The following is a 16,856-nucleotide window of genomic DNA, read 5'->3' as shown; positions in this document are numbered from 1 at the left end:
TGGGTGTCATGGCTACTTTTGATTGGGCTTAAGATGAGGAACACATTCAACATCCACAGCAGCAAGGATATGCTGTGGATTGAACTGGAGATGGACAACCAAGAGTCGAGTTCGTGCGAGACTCTACTCATGTAACATGGACAGAGGTATAACTTTGTTGGCCTCTTAGCAGGGCAATAATCCTAAAGGCTAATTACAGGTTAGAGACATCTGCAGCATCCTAGAGGAAGACCTGCAATCTGGTGGTTACATGCACCACTGACTGTGAAAGTCATCATTGCCCTCAATTTTTTTTCTGAACTTCTGGCTCCTTCAAGGGTGTTACAGAGATGTACTGCAAGCCTTGTGGACTGCTACGCCTTTGACCAAGATCCCCCAATATCTCTTTATGTTTTGGTGTCAAATTTAGTGTGGTAATGTCCCTGTGAAAAGCCTTGGGACATTTTACACAGTTCAAGGTGCCATATTAATACTTGTTGATGCCACAACTGTAAGAGATAATGTACTGGTAGCTATAAGAGATCGTAGGGAATCGTTTGGTTCAGTGATTTGTACAGTCCACTTACCAAGAAATTATCCTAAATTTCAAAATCACATTAGTGTATATCCCACATGTAGTACTCAACTTTGTGCATTGTTAATTGCCACGAAGGAGACCATTCAAAATTGCTGTTCCATTATTTTGAAATGACATTGAACCACTGACAAGATCAAAGATTGAATGTTATGAGCAAATTGCGCATAATGAACCATCCTATGCAAAAACAAAATGTTGTTGTTGGTATGGTGCTCTATAGTGTGTTTAAGGCACAGATTTCAGAGAGGTTATTGAAAATCAGAATGCAACTATAACTTCATATTTGATTCCTTTTGTTGTCAACTGGTAGATGAAGCGTGGTGTACTGCACGCTTACTGTGTAACCGTAGCTTATTGAGGCTGATGGTTGAAAGTAGGTTAACCTCTATATTATTATTTCTTTTCATTGGATTTGAATTATACCATGTTGCCTGGCTCTTAAGGGCTGTCCATTGTTGCTCTGATGAGATGTGCTTAAATTGACCATTTGAAACTTGCTGAGATGGTGAATTAATTGGGGGTGACAGTGGGGACCATGACACTTCCAAGAAAGGATACAAATGGAGCACAATGAACTACAGACAGAAACCAGTTCTGCCTGGTGAATTTACTTGTCTGGTCTGGGGCAGGAAGTGCAAGCTGCTTTCTGAAGCAGGTAGGAGCATCGTTAATGTACTAAAAAATAGATGGGAAATTCTGCATACAATTTCCATAAAATCTGGGATGCAATGTCTGACCTATGTGTAAGAGGTTTAGTGTAAATAGTTGTGGGGAGTGGAAATAGGTGGAAGGCTATTTTTAGGCCATGTCTGCACTTTTTTTAATGTTATTTTCTTCGATGCTGGTGGTTATGCATTCATTAGTCTTTGTACCAAAGCTCTGGGACACTTCCATTAAAGACTGAGGTCTATCATGAGAATTCAATGGCAGGACAAAATCACAAACGATGAGCTCCTTCATTGTGCTGGGCTCGATGGCATGGAGACCACCCTCCAGAAAATTTAACTTAGATGGGCTGCATGTCTGCTGCACGAATGACTACAGAATCCCCAAGCAGGTCTTCTTTGGGGAACTGTCTCAGGGCTAGTGACATCAAGGTGATCAGTACAAACAATACAAGGGCATCCTACAAAAGAGCCTTACAAACTTCTGCATTGCAGATCACCTCTCTTGGGAAAGTATAACAGCCGACCAGCCCATATGGAGGTGAGCACTGAAATTTGGTTCAGCATGCTTCAAGGACTATCTACGTCAAACGCGCAACATCCAATGTGCCCAGAGAAAGACCTGAGGCGATTCCTCCAAGCTAATTTATTTAGATCTTTGCTGTTTATTGATTTCTCTTTAGTTTTTAGTAGCATGCAACCATTCAAGCTTAGAGAAAAATTGAAAAACCTTGATGTTAATCCTACTCTCCTACTTTGGATCAGTTAGTTCCTTCACAACAGGACCCAACAAGCGTTAGTTTCTGGGATTTACTTGGAGACCATATTAACGAATTCTGGATCTCCTCAGAATTGGGTACTGTCACCTTTACTTTTCATCCTTTATAAGTATGACAGTCGATTAGAGTAAGATGACATAACGACCCTGAAGTATGCTGATGATACGGTACTTGTGGATCTCATAAGCAATAGCAAAGAAAATATAGGAACTTGATGGAGAATTTCGTAAAATGGCGCGATAACAACTCTCTTCAATAGAACTTAAACAAGATGAAAGTACCGGATGCAGACTTTAAGAAAAAGCCAGCTAATATTGTTTCTGTGAAGATTCATGATGTGGACATTGAAATAGTTAGTAACTGCAAGTGTCTAGGTGTCAAGGTAAATGATAAGTTGAATTGAGGGAATGGTATTGTTATGAAAGTCACACTTAACCTCATCGGAGAGCGAGGTCGGAAACTCCAAGTTCCGACAGGCGTGAGCAAGCTGCACATGTGCAGTTCTGCATTTTTAAGTTGTTCAGGCCCAGGACAGCCCCAGCACGCCTGCCCATAAAGAAAGAAAGGGAAAACAGTACGAAAATCCGTGTCATGTTACTGGGAGTGGAGCACCATTGAAGAGAAGTGTCCCAGGCAGGGGATGGGGAGAGGTCCCAAAAGAAGACTCCCAGACACGAGACATGGACAGGTAGAGATCCGAGTTAAGTTAAAAAGAGAGAGGAGCAAAGAAAGAGGCACCAAGTAGGGAAAGAACTGCAATTAGCAGACTTTAAGTGAAGAGGGCTTGGGAGAAGCCCTGAAGGTCCAAGAAGGCAGAAGAAGGTTGATGAGTCCATGCTGTGGATTATTGAAGTGAAGCAGTGGTATTCTGCTCGGACAAAGTTAGAGATTCAAGACACTTGCTTGGTCTGGTCTAGCATTGTAACAGTGTACAGCAGCCAAAGAGCTGAAGTTGTACTTGTGAGTTGGTGCTTGAGTGCAGTTTCGGGAATCCAGGGGACCAGAACCTCGGGAGAAGAGATTGAAACCCCGCAAGGTGGGCTGTCATTGAGGCTGTCCGATTTGATGTGACTTTTGGAGAGAATTCCAAGGCGAGCTCTTCAAAGGTGAAGACTGGAATCCCTTGTGAGAGAGAAGGCTTTTCAATGAGATTGATTGACTCAGTGTTTACTGATGTCTGGGTGGGCTGTTGAGAAATCTGCGGATTCTGTCTTGGTCCCATCTGCCATTTGTTGTGAAGTGCAGTGTGTTTGACCACCGTTTGCCTGTTAAGCCACATGTATCTCATGTTAACCCTGAATGTTAGAGGATAAGATAGATATTGTAAATTCTTTTATTTTTGTGATCTTGTATAGTAAAGTTTATTTTTGTTTGTTTGAAACCCGTGGAATCTTGTGGCGTTATTCACCAAGCAAGTGTCTTGAATCTCTAACTTTGTCTCTTTGAACAAAATGTTATTGGTCCCAAAGCAGATCTTACCAAAACCTTGGGGGTTTGGTCTAGGATTGTAACAGTGTACAGATATGGTGGCCAAGGGGCACACATGATTATACTACCTCAGAAAATTAAAATCCTTTTGATTAGATCTGACAATCATGAAACTCTTCTAGACGCTGTTGTTGAGTGCTATCTTTTTTGGATGTCTCGCCTGGTACTTTTGTTTTAGGAAAGTAGACTCTTTAAGGGTACAGAGATTATTGAACCAGGCAGGAAGGGTATTTGATGAGCAGATCTTTCCTGATGAAGTCTGCTCTCGAAAAGTTTTGATGAAAGTAGAGTGTTGTGAACAATGAGACTCACCCCATGTCTCAGTGTTAATGTTGGATGTGTTCAGGGAAAAGGCTGCAATCCCTCAGATGCAAGACAAATCAGTTCCTGAACTTGGTTGTGTCCTTCTTTATAAGATCTTTTATTAGGAGTTTGATGTGTGGCCAAGGATATGCACTCAGGGTGGGCCTCCCTGACTGATCATTTTAATGTATTGGATTAGCTTTTTTATACATATTTTAATTATAGTTAGATCTCTGTGATTTTCTTTATTTTTTTGTTATTATTCATTTATATGCAATTTTTTAACGTACAAGCAATGTACCCAAAATGAACTTCTGTCTGGACAATGAAGTGAAATTGAATTAAATTGAAGAGGGGGTTTTAAAAAGGGATGCAAGGCAGATTAGGCTGCTCAAAAAGTGTCCTGTGTCCTCTTGCCAGCATCTGTACCTGCAGACAAAGATAAAATTTTCTTACTTTGACAGACTTTGTGCTGGTTGAGGTTCCACTTTGCTAAGGAAGTTGTAGGTTACTTTGGCATGTGAATGCCAGACAGACATTTCTCCTGGGTATTTCTTTAGAGCCAGACAAATTACGACATGTTATATATTAAGTGACATTGCATGACAGAATGTTTGAGAACTAGCTTTGCCTCATTTCTGCCACCCATTTCTGCAGGCCCAGGTACACCTGCCCTCAGTGACTTTGTGTACGATGTTCTTGGAGTCTGGGTCAGTTGAAAAGCGCTTGCAGATCTGTTCCATCTGCTGCAGAGATGCTTGAAATACCGACCTATGGAGCGGGTACCATAAAATGATATGGAGAAAAACTTTCCCTATCCAGCATTCTCTCAACTTAAGCAGCTATCAGGCATGAGATTGGGTGCTGGGCTGCTCTACTGTCTGCAGACTCGTGCCATCAATTTTGTTCCCTGCTCCTTAATATTGTCCACTACTTGTCTGTCTTTGTAGCCTTAGCAAAGGTTGTTAATTGCCTGTATGGCTATTGAAGCTCTCAAAGAATTTCAGTTTGTTGTGACTCTCCCATTTAATTGGCCCCATCCCTTCAACTTTAGCTTGCACAGAAAATGCAACATGGAAACAGGCCATTTGACCCAACTAGTCCATGTAACTGTTCACATTCCACATGAGCAAATAGTTCTAATCTCATTTACCTGTCCATCTAAAACTTTATCCTCTTTTCCCTCGCCCACCTATCTAATTTTGAATTTTATTATAATTTCTGCTTTGATCACTAACCTTGTACACGAATTCCACAGCCTCACAACTCTTCTGTGTTTCATAATTAGCAATTTTTTAATGAAACGAAAGCCCCAATTTTCCACAGCCTTCTTTTGTTTAAATTTCTTCATGTCAAGCAGCATCTTGGTGAACTGCGTTGTACTTTCTCTGAAGCCTCAGTATCCTTCAATAAAAATAAAACACTGCAGATACTGGAAATCTGAAATAAAAATATAAAGTGCTAGAAATACTGAGCAGGTCTGGCAGCATCTGTGGAGAGAGAAACAGAGTTAGCGTTTTGAGTCGAATATAACTCTTCTTTAGAACCGAAGAAGTCATCATTTTTGGCTTGAAATGTTAACTGTTTCCATCTCCTTCGATGCTGCCAGACCTTCTGAGGTTTTCCAGCACTTTCTGTTTTTGCCTCAATACTCTTCCGATGATATGGGCCAGGTAGTATTCTGCTCTCGTCACTTGTCTGCACCTGATGAGGCAAATAATTTTTCAAATGAGCTTACATCAGAAAATTAAGTAGGAATTAGGCTAGCTCTGAAACTTAGAACTGACTTATATCTGAAAATAAAAACTGGCTTCATTGGATACGTAGTCACAGTGCTGCTTGATATAAAAATGTTTTTTGCCATCAAAAATAGTTTCTAATTGACATTAAGTATTTCTGAAAAATTATTTTATTAAAATGAATTGTTTATTTTTGTCATTTTTGCATCCAAATCGTTCAAATTAATGCAGAGAAATTGCTGTATCTGTAAATCCCTCCCTAAGCCTCTCCATCTTCCTCTCCTCCATTACGGCAATCATTAAAGCCCTACCTTTTTGACGAAATCTTTGGCTACCTGTCCTAATGTCTCCTTACGTGTATCGGGGTTAAATTTTGTTTGATAATGCCCCTGTGAACGTTTTACTTTGTTTAAAGCACTATATAAATGCAAGTTTGTTTTTTGTGAGTTGAATAAATTGATTTAATTTTACAGATGCTTCAAAAAAAGGTGTGGGGGGAAATGCACAGCCTATTTATGGCTGTCAAGTCACTGTTCATTCTGAACAAGAAAAGCAATTGTTAAAACAGTATCGTAGAGAAGAAAAACGTCTAGCCAAGCGAGAGAAAAGAGATGAAGGGGAATTTTCAGAAGGACTTCAATACTTTGATCCAAAAGAGTTACGTTTACAAAGGTAAGACAACGATTCAAAATGATATATTTGTAACTATTGTAGTCTTGCTCAACTAATTGGGTTATTGTTAAAATTGTAAATAAAAATGAATTTTACTTTTATTGACATAACATTTCAGTTAACAAGTGGAATTTTAAAAACAAATTTGTTTTTGCATTCATAAATGTCTGAGGATGCAAGATAATCTGGGAACAGATTGGAGAATCTGGTGGGCAGGAATGCAGTGTTACAGGAGGAGGAGGATGCATTGCCGGGTGGTCTGTAAAGTGATGAGGGCAGTTTGACTTCAATTCTGCTAGGCTTCCCTCTTAAATACTCCTAGGTCCCAACAACCACTCCAGGTCTGTCAGATCAAGACACTGTCCTCCTGCCATCAGACTCCCCTTTCCGCAGTGAGATCCCAGAACGTTTTGTCGGTGCTCTCAACCCCCTAGACCATGTTACTAATGCTCCCTTGCTGCTCCTGATCCCAGGATCCGTCCCATTGCCACAGAACACTTCTCACTATTGTTTCTAAGACCCCTTCAAAACGCTGGCAAATCCCATTGCAGCACCATGATATTTGGGGTTTTCTTCCCAGCGTTCCCAGATCCAAGAGCTGCGCCCCCTTGCTGATAAATCATAGATTTGGTATTATAACAATTTTAACTGCCATTATTAAAATATAATGGCCCCGCTTCCCACTCTCATTTTCTTGCAATGTTTGTCTCACATAAAGAGCAAATTAAATCACAGAAGATCCCTGATTTTAAATGGTAAGATTGAGCATTACTTTGAATACCTCTAACGCTACACTTCTAATAGTGTGCAGTGATAAGTTGGGTGACCAAAGCATGAATTATCTCAAGGGTAGACAGCTTATTAGGCTAGTGCCATTACTACATCAATAATTAGGGGGAGGTGGTGGCATAGTGGTATTGTTGCTGGACTGGTATTCTAGTGACCCAGGGTAATGCTCCGGGGTCCTGGGCTCATCCCATAGCAGATGGTAAAATTTAAATTAATTAAAAGTCTGATGATAACCATTGTAAATTGTTGTAAAAACCCATCTGGTTCACTAATGTCCTTTAGGGAAGGAAATCTTACCTGGTCTGGCCTATATGTGACTCCAGACCCACAGCATTGTGGTTGACTCTTAAAATGCCACCTGAACAAGGGCAATTATGGATGGGAAATAAATGATGGCCTAGCCAGTGATGCCCACATCCCATGAACAAATATTAAAAAATGTCTTTTTGATCATGAAGTTCCTTCCTGATCTTCGGTCATTTACCTTGAGGTTTTTCCAGCCTTCAATTTCCTCTTTTTAATGCACCTCGTTCCTTCTGTCTCATCAGATTATTTCCATGGCTCCTCTCCTGAGAGACTTGGGATTTAAAAAAATACTTGCAAGAACTATCAAACAATATTTCCCATTCTATTGCAGTTGAGTTGAAGATGAATTTTTTTTGCCCAGAATTACCACAATGGAGAAGCCCTGTAAAACCACAATTTTTAACAAAATAAAATTGGAAAGAAAAACTTGAGGAATTAGATATCAACTTTATATATTAACAATAATATTTCATTATGAGATCTATGAGATGCTTAACTCAACCATTTTAAATTGGTGTTTCATGAATAGATTTCTTTGCAGTGTATCGGAAAACATTAACTAGTTTTCAATTCATTGAAGCAGATTGATGTCAGTTACATAATTGAGTGGGGTGTTGGGGAGGGTAGAATTTGATTGGGGGCTCTTTCTAACCCTTGTTGCAATTTTGGAAACTCTGAAACAATGGCATAAACTTGGACTGTTTCTTCAGTGTTTCTACTGGTCTTTTTTGTTCATTTCAAGGAAGGAATTGGCATCGCTGGCTAGGCCAGTATTTGTTGCCCATTCCTAATTGTCCTTGAGAAGATGGTGGTGAGCTACTTTCTTGAGCCGCTGCAGGCCATGTGGTGTAGGTACACCCACAGTGCTGTTAGGGAGAGAGGCCTAGAATTTTGACCCAGCAATAGTGAAGGAACGGCGATATATTTCCAAGTCAGGATGGTGAGTGGCTGGAGGTGGTGGTGTTCCCGTTTGTTGGCTGCCCTTGTCCTCCTAGCTGGTAGTGGTCATGGGTTTGGAAGGTGCTCCCTGTGGAGGCTTGGTGACTTCCTGGAGTGCATCTTGTAGATGGTACACACGGCTGCCAGTGTGCCTCGGTGGTGGAGGGAGTTAATGTTTATGGATGAGGTGCCAAACAAGCAGTGCTTTGTCCTGGATGATGTTGGGCTTCTTGACTGTTGTTGGAGCTGCACTCATCCAGGCAAGTGGAGAGTATTCCATCACACTCTTGACTTGTGCTGTGTAGGTGGTGGATGGGCTCAGGAGGTGAGTTACTCGCCGCAGAATTCATAGCCTCTGACCTGCTCTTGTAGCCACAGTATTTATATGGCTAGTCCAGTTCAGTTTCTGGTCCAATGGTAACCCCCAGGATATTAATATTGGGGGATTCAGTGATGGTAATGGCATTGAATGTCAAGGGGTGAATTTATGCTGAATTTATGGTTGAAATTTGGTAAAGGCTCGGAGAGGTACTATCCTGATGAATTGTACTGACTGCCATTTTTAATTGTTATTTATTTCTCTGCATTGATTTCATTGTTGTTGTTGCAGTGGAAAAGTATTTGCAGAAATGAAATACAGATGCCATCCTTTTTTCAGTAATGCTAATGTAAAAGTATTTGTAAGCCTGTTATATATTGTTTCTTGATATGCCTTTAAATGAGAAAATAATTGGTTTTGCGATGGGCACTGGGGAGTGCAGGTCTAATTAACAACTAAAGAGAAGAACATAAATTATGACCAGTTAATCTAAACTGAATGCTTTATCATTTATGGGCAGAAATGTTTCTGAGCATTGACATGCTATGGTTCACTCCACAGTATATAAAGTAAAAAGAGTGATTGCTTTTATAAAATTCAGTACATCATTGCCACAAGAGTTTTTGACATCAGAGGTACAGACATCATGGTCAGTCATTACAAATCTTTGAAGATGGAAAGAAGAAAGATTAAAGGGAGACTGCTTTTTAGGAAATCTGTGAAGATGTGTTACTGAAGCTTTGCTTGTATTCTTCATTTGCAGGCATGATTTTTAAATGGATGACAACAGTTTATTGGATTGTTTTGACTATCAAAATGCAGCTTATTCTTAGAATTACCCATGTTGACATATGTCTAGCAAAATCGTGATACACCAGTGGTAAATACTGGAATGGTCCCAGTAGCTTGGAAGTTAGCAAACGTAACACCGCTATTCAAGAAAGGAGGAGAGAGAAAACAGGGAACTGCAGTCCAGTTAGTCTTACATCAGGCATAGGGAAAGTGCTGGAATCTATTATTAATGAAGTCTTAACAATGCACTTAGAAAGCATAGAATGATAAGAACAAGTCAATACGGATTTATGAAAGGGAAATCCTATTTGACAAATTGGAGTTTTTTGAGGATGTAAGTACTAGGGTAGATAAAGGGGAACTAGTAGGATGTATTATACTTGGATTTCAAAAAGGCTTTCAATAAGGTGCCGCACAAAATGTTAATGCACAAGATAAGGGCGCATGGAGTTGGGGGTGATATATTAGCATGGACAGAGGATTGGTTAACTTACAGGAAGCAGAGTAGGGATGAATGAAGCATTTTCAAGCTGGCAGGCTGTGCCTAGTGGAGTGCCGCAAAGATCAGTGCTGGGGCCGTAATTTATATTAAAGCCTTACATGAACACATAGAGAGAAATGTATCTTAAGTTTAATGGTGATACAAAACTAGGTAGGGATGCAAGCTGTAAGAAGGCCACAAAGAGGCTGCAAAGAAGCATAGGTTAAGTGAGTGAGCAACAAGGTGGCAGAGTATCATTTGGGGAAGTGTGAGGTTACAGAATATTTTTTACAGGTATGAAAGTTGTAAATATTGATGTTCAGAGAGCCTTGAGTGTACTCATACAAGGAACACAATAAGTTAGCACGCAGGTACAGCAAGCAATTGGGAAAGCAAATGGCATGTTTGCTTTTTATTGCAAGGGAATTTGACAACAAGAATAAAGAAGTTTTGCTGCACTTGAAATATTGTGTACAATTTTGGTCTCCATATTTAAGGAGGGATATACTTGCATTGGAGGCGGTACAGCAAAGATTCACTTGATTGGCCCCCGAGATAAGAGGGTTGCCCTATGCTAGGCTGAGTAATTAGGATCTATGTTTTATTGACTTTACAACCAAGAAAAGTTACAGCACAGAAAGAGGCCATCCAGCCCATCATGTCTGCGTCAGCCAAAAAAGAGAAAAAAAAAGAAACTAGCCGCTCATTTTAATCCCACTTTCCAGCACCTGGTCTGTAGCCTTGCAGGTTACTGCACTTCAGGTGCAGATCCAGGTACCTTTCAAATGAGTTAAGCATTTCAGCCTCAACCACTAATTTAGGCAGTAAATTCCAGAAGTTCACCACCCTCTGGGTGGAAAGATTTTTCCTCATGTCCCTTCTAATCGTTCTATGAATAACCTTAAATCTGTGCCCCCAAGTAATTGACCCATCAGCTAGGGGAGCAGGCCTTTCCTGTCTATCCTATCTAGGTCCTCAAAATTTTGTACACCTCCATTAGGTCACCCTTCAGCCTCCTCTGTTCTAAGGAAAACAACTCTAGCCTATCTAATCTTTATGCATAGCTGCAATTTTCAATCGTTAGCAACATTCTTGTAAATTTCCTCTGCATTCTCGAAGAATGACAGGTGATCTCATTGACACATTTAAGATTAAGGGGCTTGACAGGGTAGATACAGAGAGGTTTTTCTCCCAACTAGTACAAGGGGGCACAGTTTCAGGATATTGCTGATAAAAAGAAACATGTCTAAGCTGTGCGTCTTGCACTCATCAGAACACTTCGCAAGAATACCAATATAATGGGAAACAACAATTTATACTGTATGTGAAGAGAGTGCTGATTAGTTGGCAAGTGCCGTTGCCATGGAGAATGCACCAGTGATGGTGACTGACAGTTAACTGCCAAACATCGTTTGAAATTTAAACCAGGCAGCTTGACCCTGATTGGTTCCCTGAGGAATGAGTCATTGAATGGCTGTCACTTATTTTGTTTAGATGAAACAGGCGCAATGTGTGTACATGTTCTTTCTGCCTGCAAAGAACAGGGTCCTGTGTATTAATAAATGTAGCTTCCAGTACACGCAAATGTGCCACACTGTGAGCCCGACTGACAATCTTAAATTGGTTGTCAGAGTAATTCTTAGCACATTGAGGATTAGTTAGCGAATGTTGTCCAATCACAGAATCACACTTAACAGTTGGACACTGTGTTCTGAGTTTTGCAAGCCAGGCTGGTTGGATACAGTCTGTACCCTGCCTTAGCGAACAGTGACTGGGACATAAAAACAAAAAACTACTGCGGATGCTGGAAATCCAAAACAAAAACAGAATTACCTGGAAAAACTCAGCAGGTCTGGCAGCGTCGGCGGAGAAGAAAAGAGTTGACGTTTCGAGTCCTCATGACCCTTCAGCAGAACTGAGTAAAGTTAGGAGAGGGTTGAAATATAAGCTGGTTTAAGGTGGGTGGGGCGGGGGGAGAGAGAAGTTGGGGGGTGGGGTGGTTGTAGGGACAAGCAAGCAGTGATAGGAGCAGATAATCAAAAGATGTCATAGACAAAGGAACAAAGACGTGTAAAAGGTGGTGATATTATCTAAGAGAATGTGCTAATTAAGAATGGATGGCAGGACACTCAAGGTACAGCTCTAGTGGGGGTGGGGTGGAAAGACTGACAGGGCATTACAGTTATAGATTTAAAAATAATGGAAATAGGTGGGAAAAGAAAAATCTATATAAATTATTGAAAAAAACAAAAGGGAGGGGGAAGAAACAGAAAGGGGGTGGGGATGGGGGAGGGAGTTCAAGATCTAAAGTTGTTGAATTCAATATTCAGTCCGGAAGGCTGTAAAGTGCCCAGTCGGAAGATGAGGTGCTGTTCCTCCAGTTTGCGTTGGGCTTCACTGGAACAATGCAGCAAGCCAAGGACAGACATGTGGGCAAGAGAGCAGGGTGGAGTGTTAAAATGGCAAGCGACAGGGAGGTTTGGGTCTTTCTTGCGGACAGACCTCAGGTGTTCTGCAAAGCAGTCGCCCAGTTTGCGTTTGGTCTCTCCAATGTAGAGGAGACCGCATTGGGAGCAACGAATGCAGTAGACTAAGTTAGGGGAAATGCAAGTGAAATGCTGCTTCACTTGAAAGGAGTGTTTGGGCCCTTGGACGGTGAGGAGAGAGGAAGTGAAGGGGCAGGTGTTGCATCTTCTGCGTGGGCATGGGGAGGTGCCATAGGTGGGGGGTTGAGGAGTAGGGGGTGATGGAGGAGTGGACCAGGGTGTCCCAGAGGGAACGATCCCTACGGAATGCCGTCAGGGTGGGTGAAGGGAAGATGAGTTTGGTGGTGGCATCATGCTGGAGTTGGCGGAAATGGCGGAGGATGATCCTTTGAATGCGGAGGCTGGTGGGGTGATAAGTGAGGACAAGGGGGACCCTATCATGTTTCTGGGAGGGAGGAGAAGGCGTGAGGGCGGATGCGCGGGAGATGGGCCGGACACGGTTGAGAGCCCTGTCAACGACCGTGGGTGGAAAACCTCGGTTAAGGAAGAAGGAGGACATGTCAGAGGAACTGTTTTTGAAGGTAGCATCATCAGAACAGATGCGATGGAGGCGAAGGAACTGAGAGAATGGGATGGAGTTCTTACAGGAAGCGGGGTGTGAGGAGCTGTAGTCGAGGTAGCTGTGGGAGTTGGTAGGCTTGTAATGGATATTGGTGGACAGTCTATCACCAGTAATTGAGACAGAGAGGTCAAGGAAGGGAAGGGAAATGTCAGAGATGGGCCATGTGAAAATGATGAAGGGGTGGAAATTGGAAGCAAAATTAATAAATTTTTCCCGGTCCCGACGTGAGCATGAAGCAGCACCGAAGTAATCATCGATGTACCGGAGAAAGAGTTGTGGGAGGGGGCCGGAGTAGGACTGGAACAAGGAATGTTCCACGTACCCCATAAAGAGACAGGCATAGCTGGGGCCCATGCGGGTACCCATAGCCACACCTTTTATTTGGAGGAAGTGAGAGGAGTTAAAGGAGAAATTGTTCAGTGTGAGAACAAGTTCTGCCAGACGGAGGAGAGTAGTGGTGGATGGGGATTGTTTGGGCCTCTGTTCAAGGAAGAAGCTAAGGGCCCTCAGACCATCCTGGTGGGGGATGGAGGTGTAGAGGGATTGGACGTCCATAGTGAAGAGGAAGCGGTTGGGGCCAGGGAACTGGAAATTGTTGATGTGACGTAAGGTGTCAGAGGAATCACGGATGTAGGTGGGAAGGGACTGGACAAGGGGAGAGAGAAGGGAGTCAAGATAACGAGAAATGAGTTCTGTGGGGCAGGAACAGGCTGACACGATCGGTCTGCTAGGACAGTTCTGTTTGTGGATTTTGGGTAGGAGGTAGAAGCGGGCCGTCCGAGGTTGGGCGACTATCAGGTTGGAAGCTGTGGGAGGAAGATCTGCAGAGGAGATGAGGTCAGTGACAGTCCTGGAAACAATGGCTTGATGTTCAGTGGTGGGGTCATGGTCCAGGGAGAGGTAGGAGGAAGTGTCTGTGAGTTGATGCTCAGCCTCTGCGAGGTCGAGGTCAGTGCGCCAGACAACAACAGCACCACCCTTGTCAGCGGGTTTGATGACAATGTTGGGGTTGGACCTGAGAGAACGGAGTGCAGTAAGTTCAGAGAGAGACAGATTAGAATGGGTGAGAGGAGCAGAGAAATTGAGACGGCTAATGTCACGCCGACAGTTCTCAATGAAAAGATCAAGAGAAGGTAAGAATCCAGAGGGAGGGGTCCAGGTGGAGGGAGAATATTGGAGGTGGGTAAAAGGATCCGTTGAACAGGGAGAGGACTCCTGCCCAAAGAAGTGAGCACGGAGACGAAGACGGCAGAAGAAGAGTTCAGCATCATGCCGAGCCCGAAATTCATTGGGTTGAGGGCGTAAGGGTATGAAACTAAGTCCTTTGCTGAGCACTGAACGTTCAGCATCGGAGAGGGGAAGGTCAGGGGGTATAGTGAATACCTGGCTTGGGCTGGGATTGGAAGATAGGGTGGGGACGGAGGGACAAGCAGGGGTGGAGGGTCCTAGATGGGTGTTGGTGTCGATGAGTTGTTGGAGCTTGCGTTCCTTAGCACTTGAGAGAAAGAGAAAAAGTTTCTTGTTGAGGCGTCGGATGAGACGAAGAATAAAATGAAACTGGGGACACGTGCAGCTTTGAAAAAGGGTGCGGCGGTGCTGCTGGAGGGAGAGGTCGAGTGTGTTCATATGGCGGCGCATGGCACTGAGTGTGGATCTCAGAATGCGATGGGAACAGCAGTCCGAGAAACGTTTTATGTCCCGGAGATACCTGTAATCCTGGGTGGGTTCGAAACAAGAGGGATGGAATTTCAGTTGAAATCCACGTGGGGTGAGTCGGAGACAGAGACAGTCACTGAGAAAGGAAATAGGGCTGTGAAAGCGGGTTTTAGTAAACACCTTGTCAAACACCAGGAGAGAAATGGAAAGCAATGAAGGTGAACAAGGCAGAAGAGACAGGCAGAAATCCTGTCGGAGAGCAGAGCAGTACTTCTTCAAGGTAGGCATTTCTTGAAGAGGAGTGGCAGTCAATTAAACACAGAGATAAAAACAAAAAACTACTGCGGATGCTGGAAATCCAAAACAAAAACAGAATTACCTGGAAAAACTCAGCAGGTCTGGCAGCATCGGCGGAGAAGAAAAGAATTGACGTTTCGAGTCCTCATGACCCTTCAGCAGAACTGAGTAAAGTTAGGAGAGGGATGAAATATAAGCTGGTTTAAGGTGGGGCTGGGACATGCTGTTTGATACGATTTGCCAGTCTTTGGAATGTATGGCCTACGTACCTAGCATCACACTGGCCCTGAAATTCATATACCACATTACTCATTTGTGTAATAGGCAGAGTGTCTTTTTGGCTTGATGACAGCATCCTGTTAGCGGCGAATACCACTCGTGTTGCTACTGCATAGTGGCAACATGAAACAGTTAGCTTCACCTTTTGCTCAAACTTTTGAGATACCTTGCCCTTGCAGGGTAATCTGAGGTAGACTGGGCACTTCTCAGTGCTGCAAGTGAGGCCTAAGGCCCACTCATGTGTTTGTGTGATATACAGCTTGAAACGATCAGATGAAAGTAGCCATTATCCTGCAGGATGCTTTTGATGCAGCCTAATTCAGCATCAAGCTTGCATTGTGAGAAAATGGCTCGGGTCCTATTTACGAGGTTGCCAATATGACTAATCTCATACAAAAACAGAATTACCTGGAAAAACTCAGCAGGTCTGGCAACATCGGTGGAGAAGAAATCAGTCAACGTTTCGAGTCTTCATGACCCTTCGGCAGAACTGAGTATAGTTAGGAGAAAGGTGAAATATAAGCTGGTCTAAGGTGGGGGTGCGGGGGGAGAGAGAAGTTGAGGGTATGGTGATTGTGGAGATAAGCGAGCAGTGATAGGAGCAGATAATCAAAAGATGTCACAGACAAAAGGATCAAAGAGGTGTTGAAGGTGGTGATATTGTCTAAGAAAAGCGCTAATTAAGAATGGAAGACAGGATACTCAAGGTACAGCTCTAGTGGGGGTGGGGTGGAAAGACTAACAAAGTTTTAGTTTTAGATTTAAAAATAATGGAAATAGGTGGGAAAAGAAGAATCTATATAAATTATTGAAAAAAAAGGGAGGGGGGAGAAACGGGGTGGGGATGGGGGGAGGGGGAGTTTAAGATCTAAAGTTGTTGAATTCAATATTCAGACCGGAAGGCTGTAAAGTGCCTAGTCGGAAGATGAGGTGCTGTTCCTCCAGTTTGCGTTGGGCTTCACTGGAACAATGCAGCAAGCCAAGGACAGACATGTGGGCAAGAGAACAGGGTGGAGTGTTAAAATGGCAAGCGACAGGGAGGTTTGGGTCTTTCTTGCGGACAGACCTCAGGTGTTCTGCAAAGCGGTCGCCCAGTTTGCGTTTGGTCTCTCCAATGTAGAGGAGACCGCATTGGGAGCAACGAATGCAGTAGACTAAGTTAGGGGAAATGCAAGTGAAATGCTGCTTCACTTGAAAGGAGTGTTTGGGCCCTTGGACGGTGAGGAGAGAGGAAGTGAAGGGGCAGGTGTTGCATCTTCTGCGTGGGCATGGGGAGGTGCCATAGGTGGGGGTTGAGGAGTAGGGGGTGATGGAGGAGTGGACCAGGGTGTCCCGGAGGGAACGATCCCTACGGAATGCCGCCGGGGGGGTGAAGGGAAGATGTGTTTGGTGGTGGCATCATGCTGGAGTTGGCGGAAATGGCGGAGGATGATCCTTTGAATGCGGAGGCTGGTGGGGTGATAAGTGAGGACAACGGGGACCCTATCATGTTTCTGGGAAGGAGGAGAAGGCGTGAGGGAGGATGCGCGGGATATGGGCCGGACACAGTTGAGGGCCCTGTCAACGACCGTGGGTGGAAAACCTCGGTTAAGGAAGAAGGAGGACATGTCAGAGGAGCTGTTTTTGAAGGTAGCGTCATCAGAACAGATGCGACGGAGGCGAAGGAA

At 43.4% G+C, this 16,856-nt stretch overlaps 1 protein-coding gene across 1 annotated transcript in view; it reads left to right on the top strand.

Annotated features, from left to right (window-relative positions):
• The window catches only part of ascc3 (activating signal cointegrator 1 complex subunit 3), a 634,438-nt gene that overhangs the window by 53,330 nt on the left and 564,252 nt on the right, over positions 1 to 16,856 (top strand). The window contains exon 6 of the mRNA XM_078542487.1: positions 6,025 to 6,223. Within this exon, the coding sequence (XP_078398613.1) occupies positions 6,025 to 6,223 (199 nt within the window). The remainder of the gene's footprint in view (positions 1 to 6,024; positions 6,224 to 16,856) is intronic.

The sequence above is a fragment of the Cetorhinus maximus genome, chromosome 5 (assembly GCF_964194155.1).
Source record: "Cetorhinus maximus chromosome 5, sCetMax3.hap1.1, whole genome shotgun sequence".
Classification (NCBI taxonomy): Eukaryota; Metazoa; Chordata; class Chondrichthyes; order Lamniformes; family Cetorhinidae; genus Cetorhinus; species Cetorhinus maximus.
This window is presented reverse-complemented; position numbering and strand designations above follow the sequence as displayed.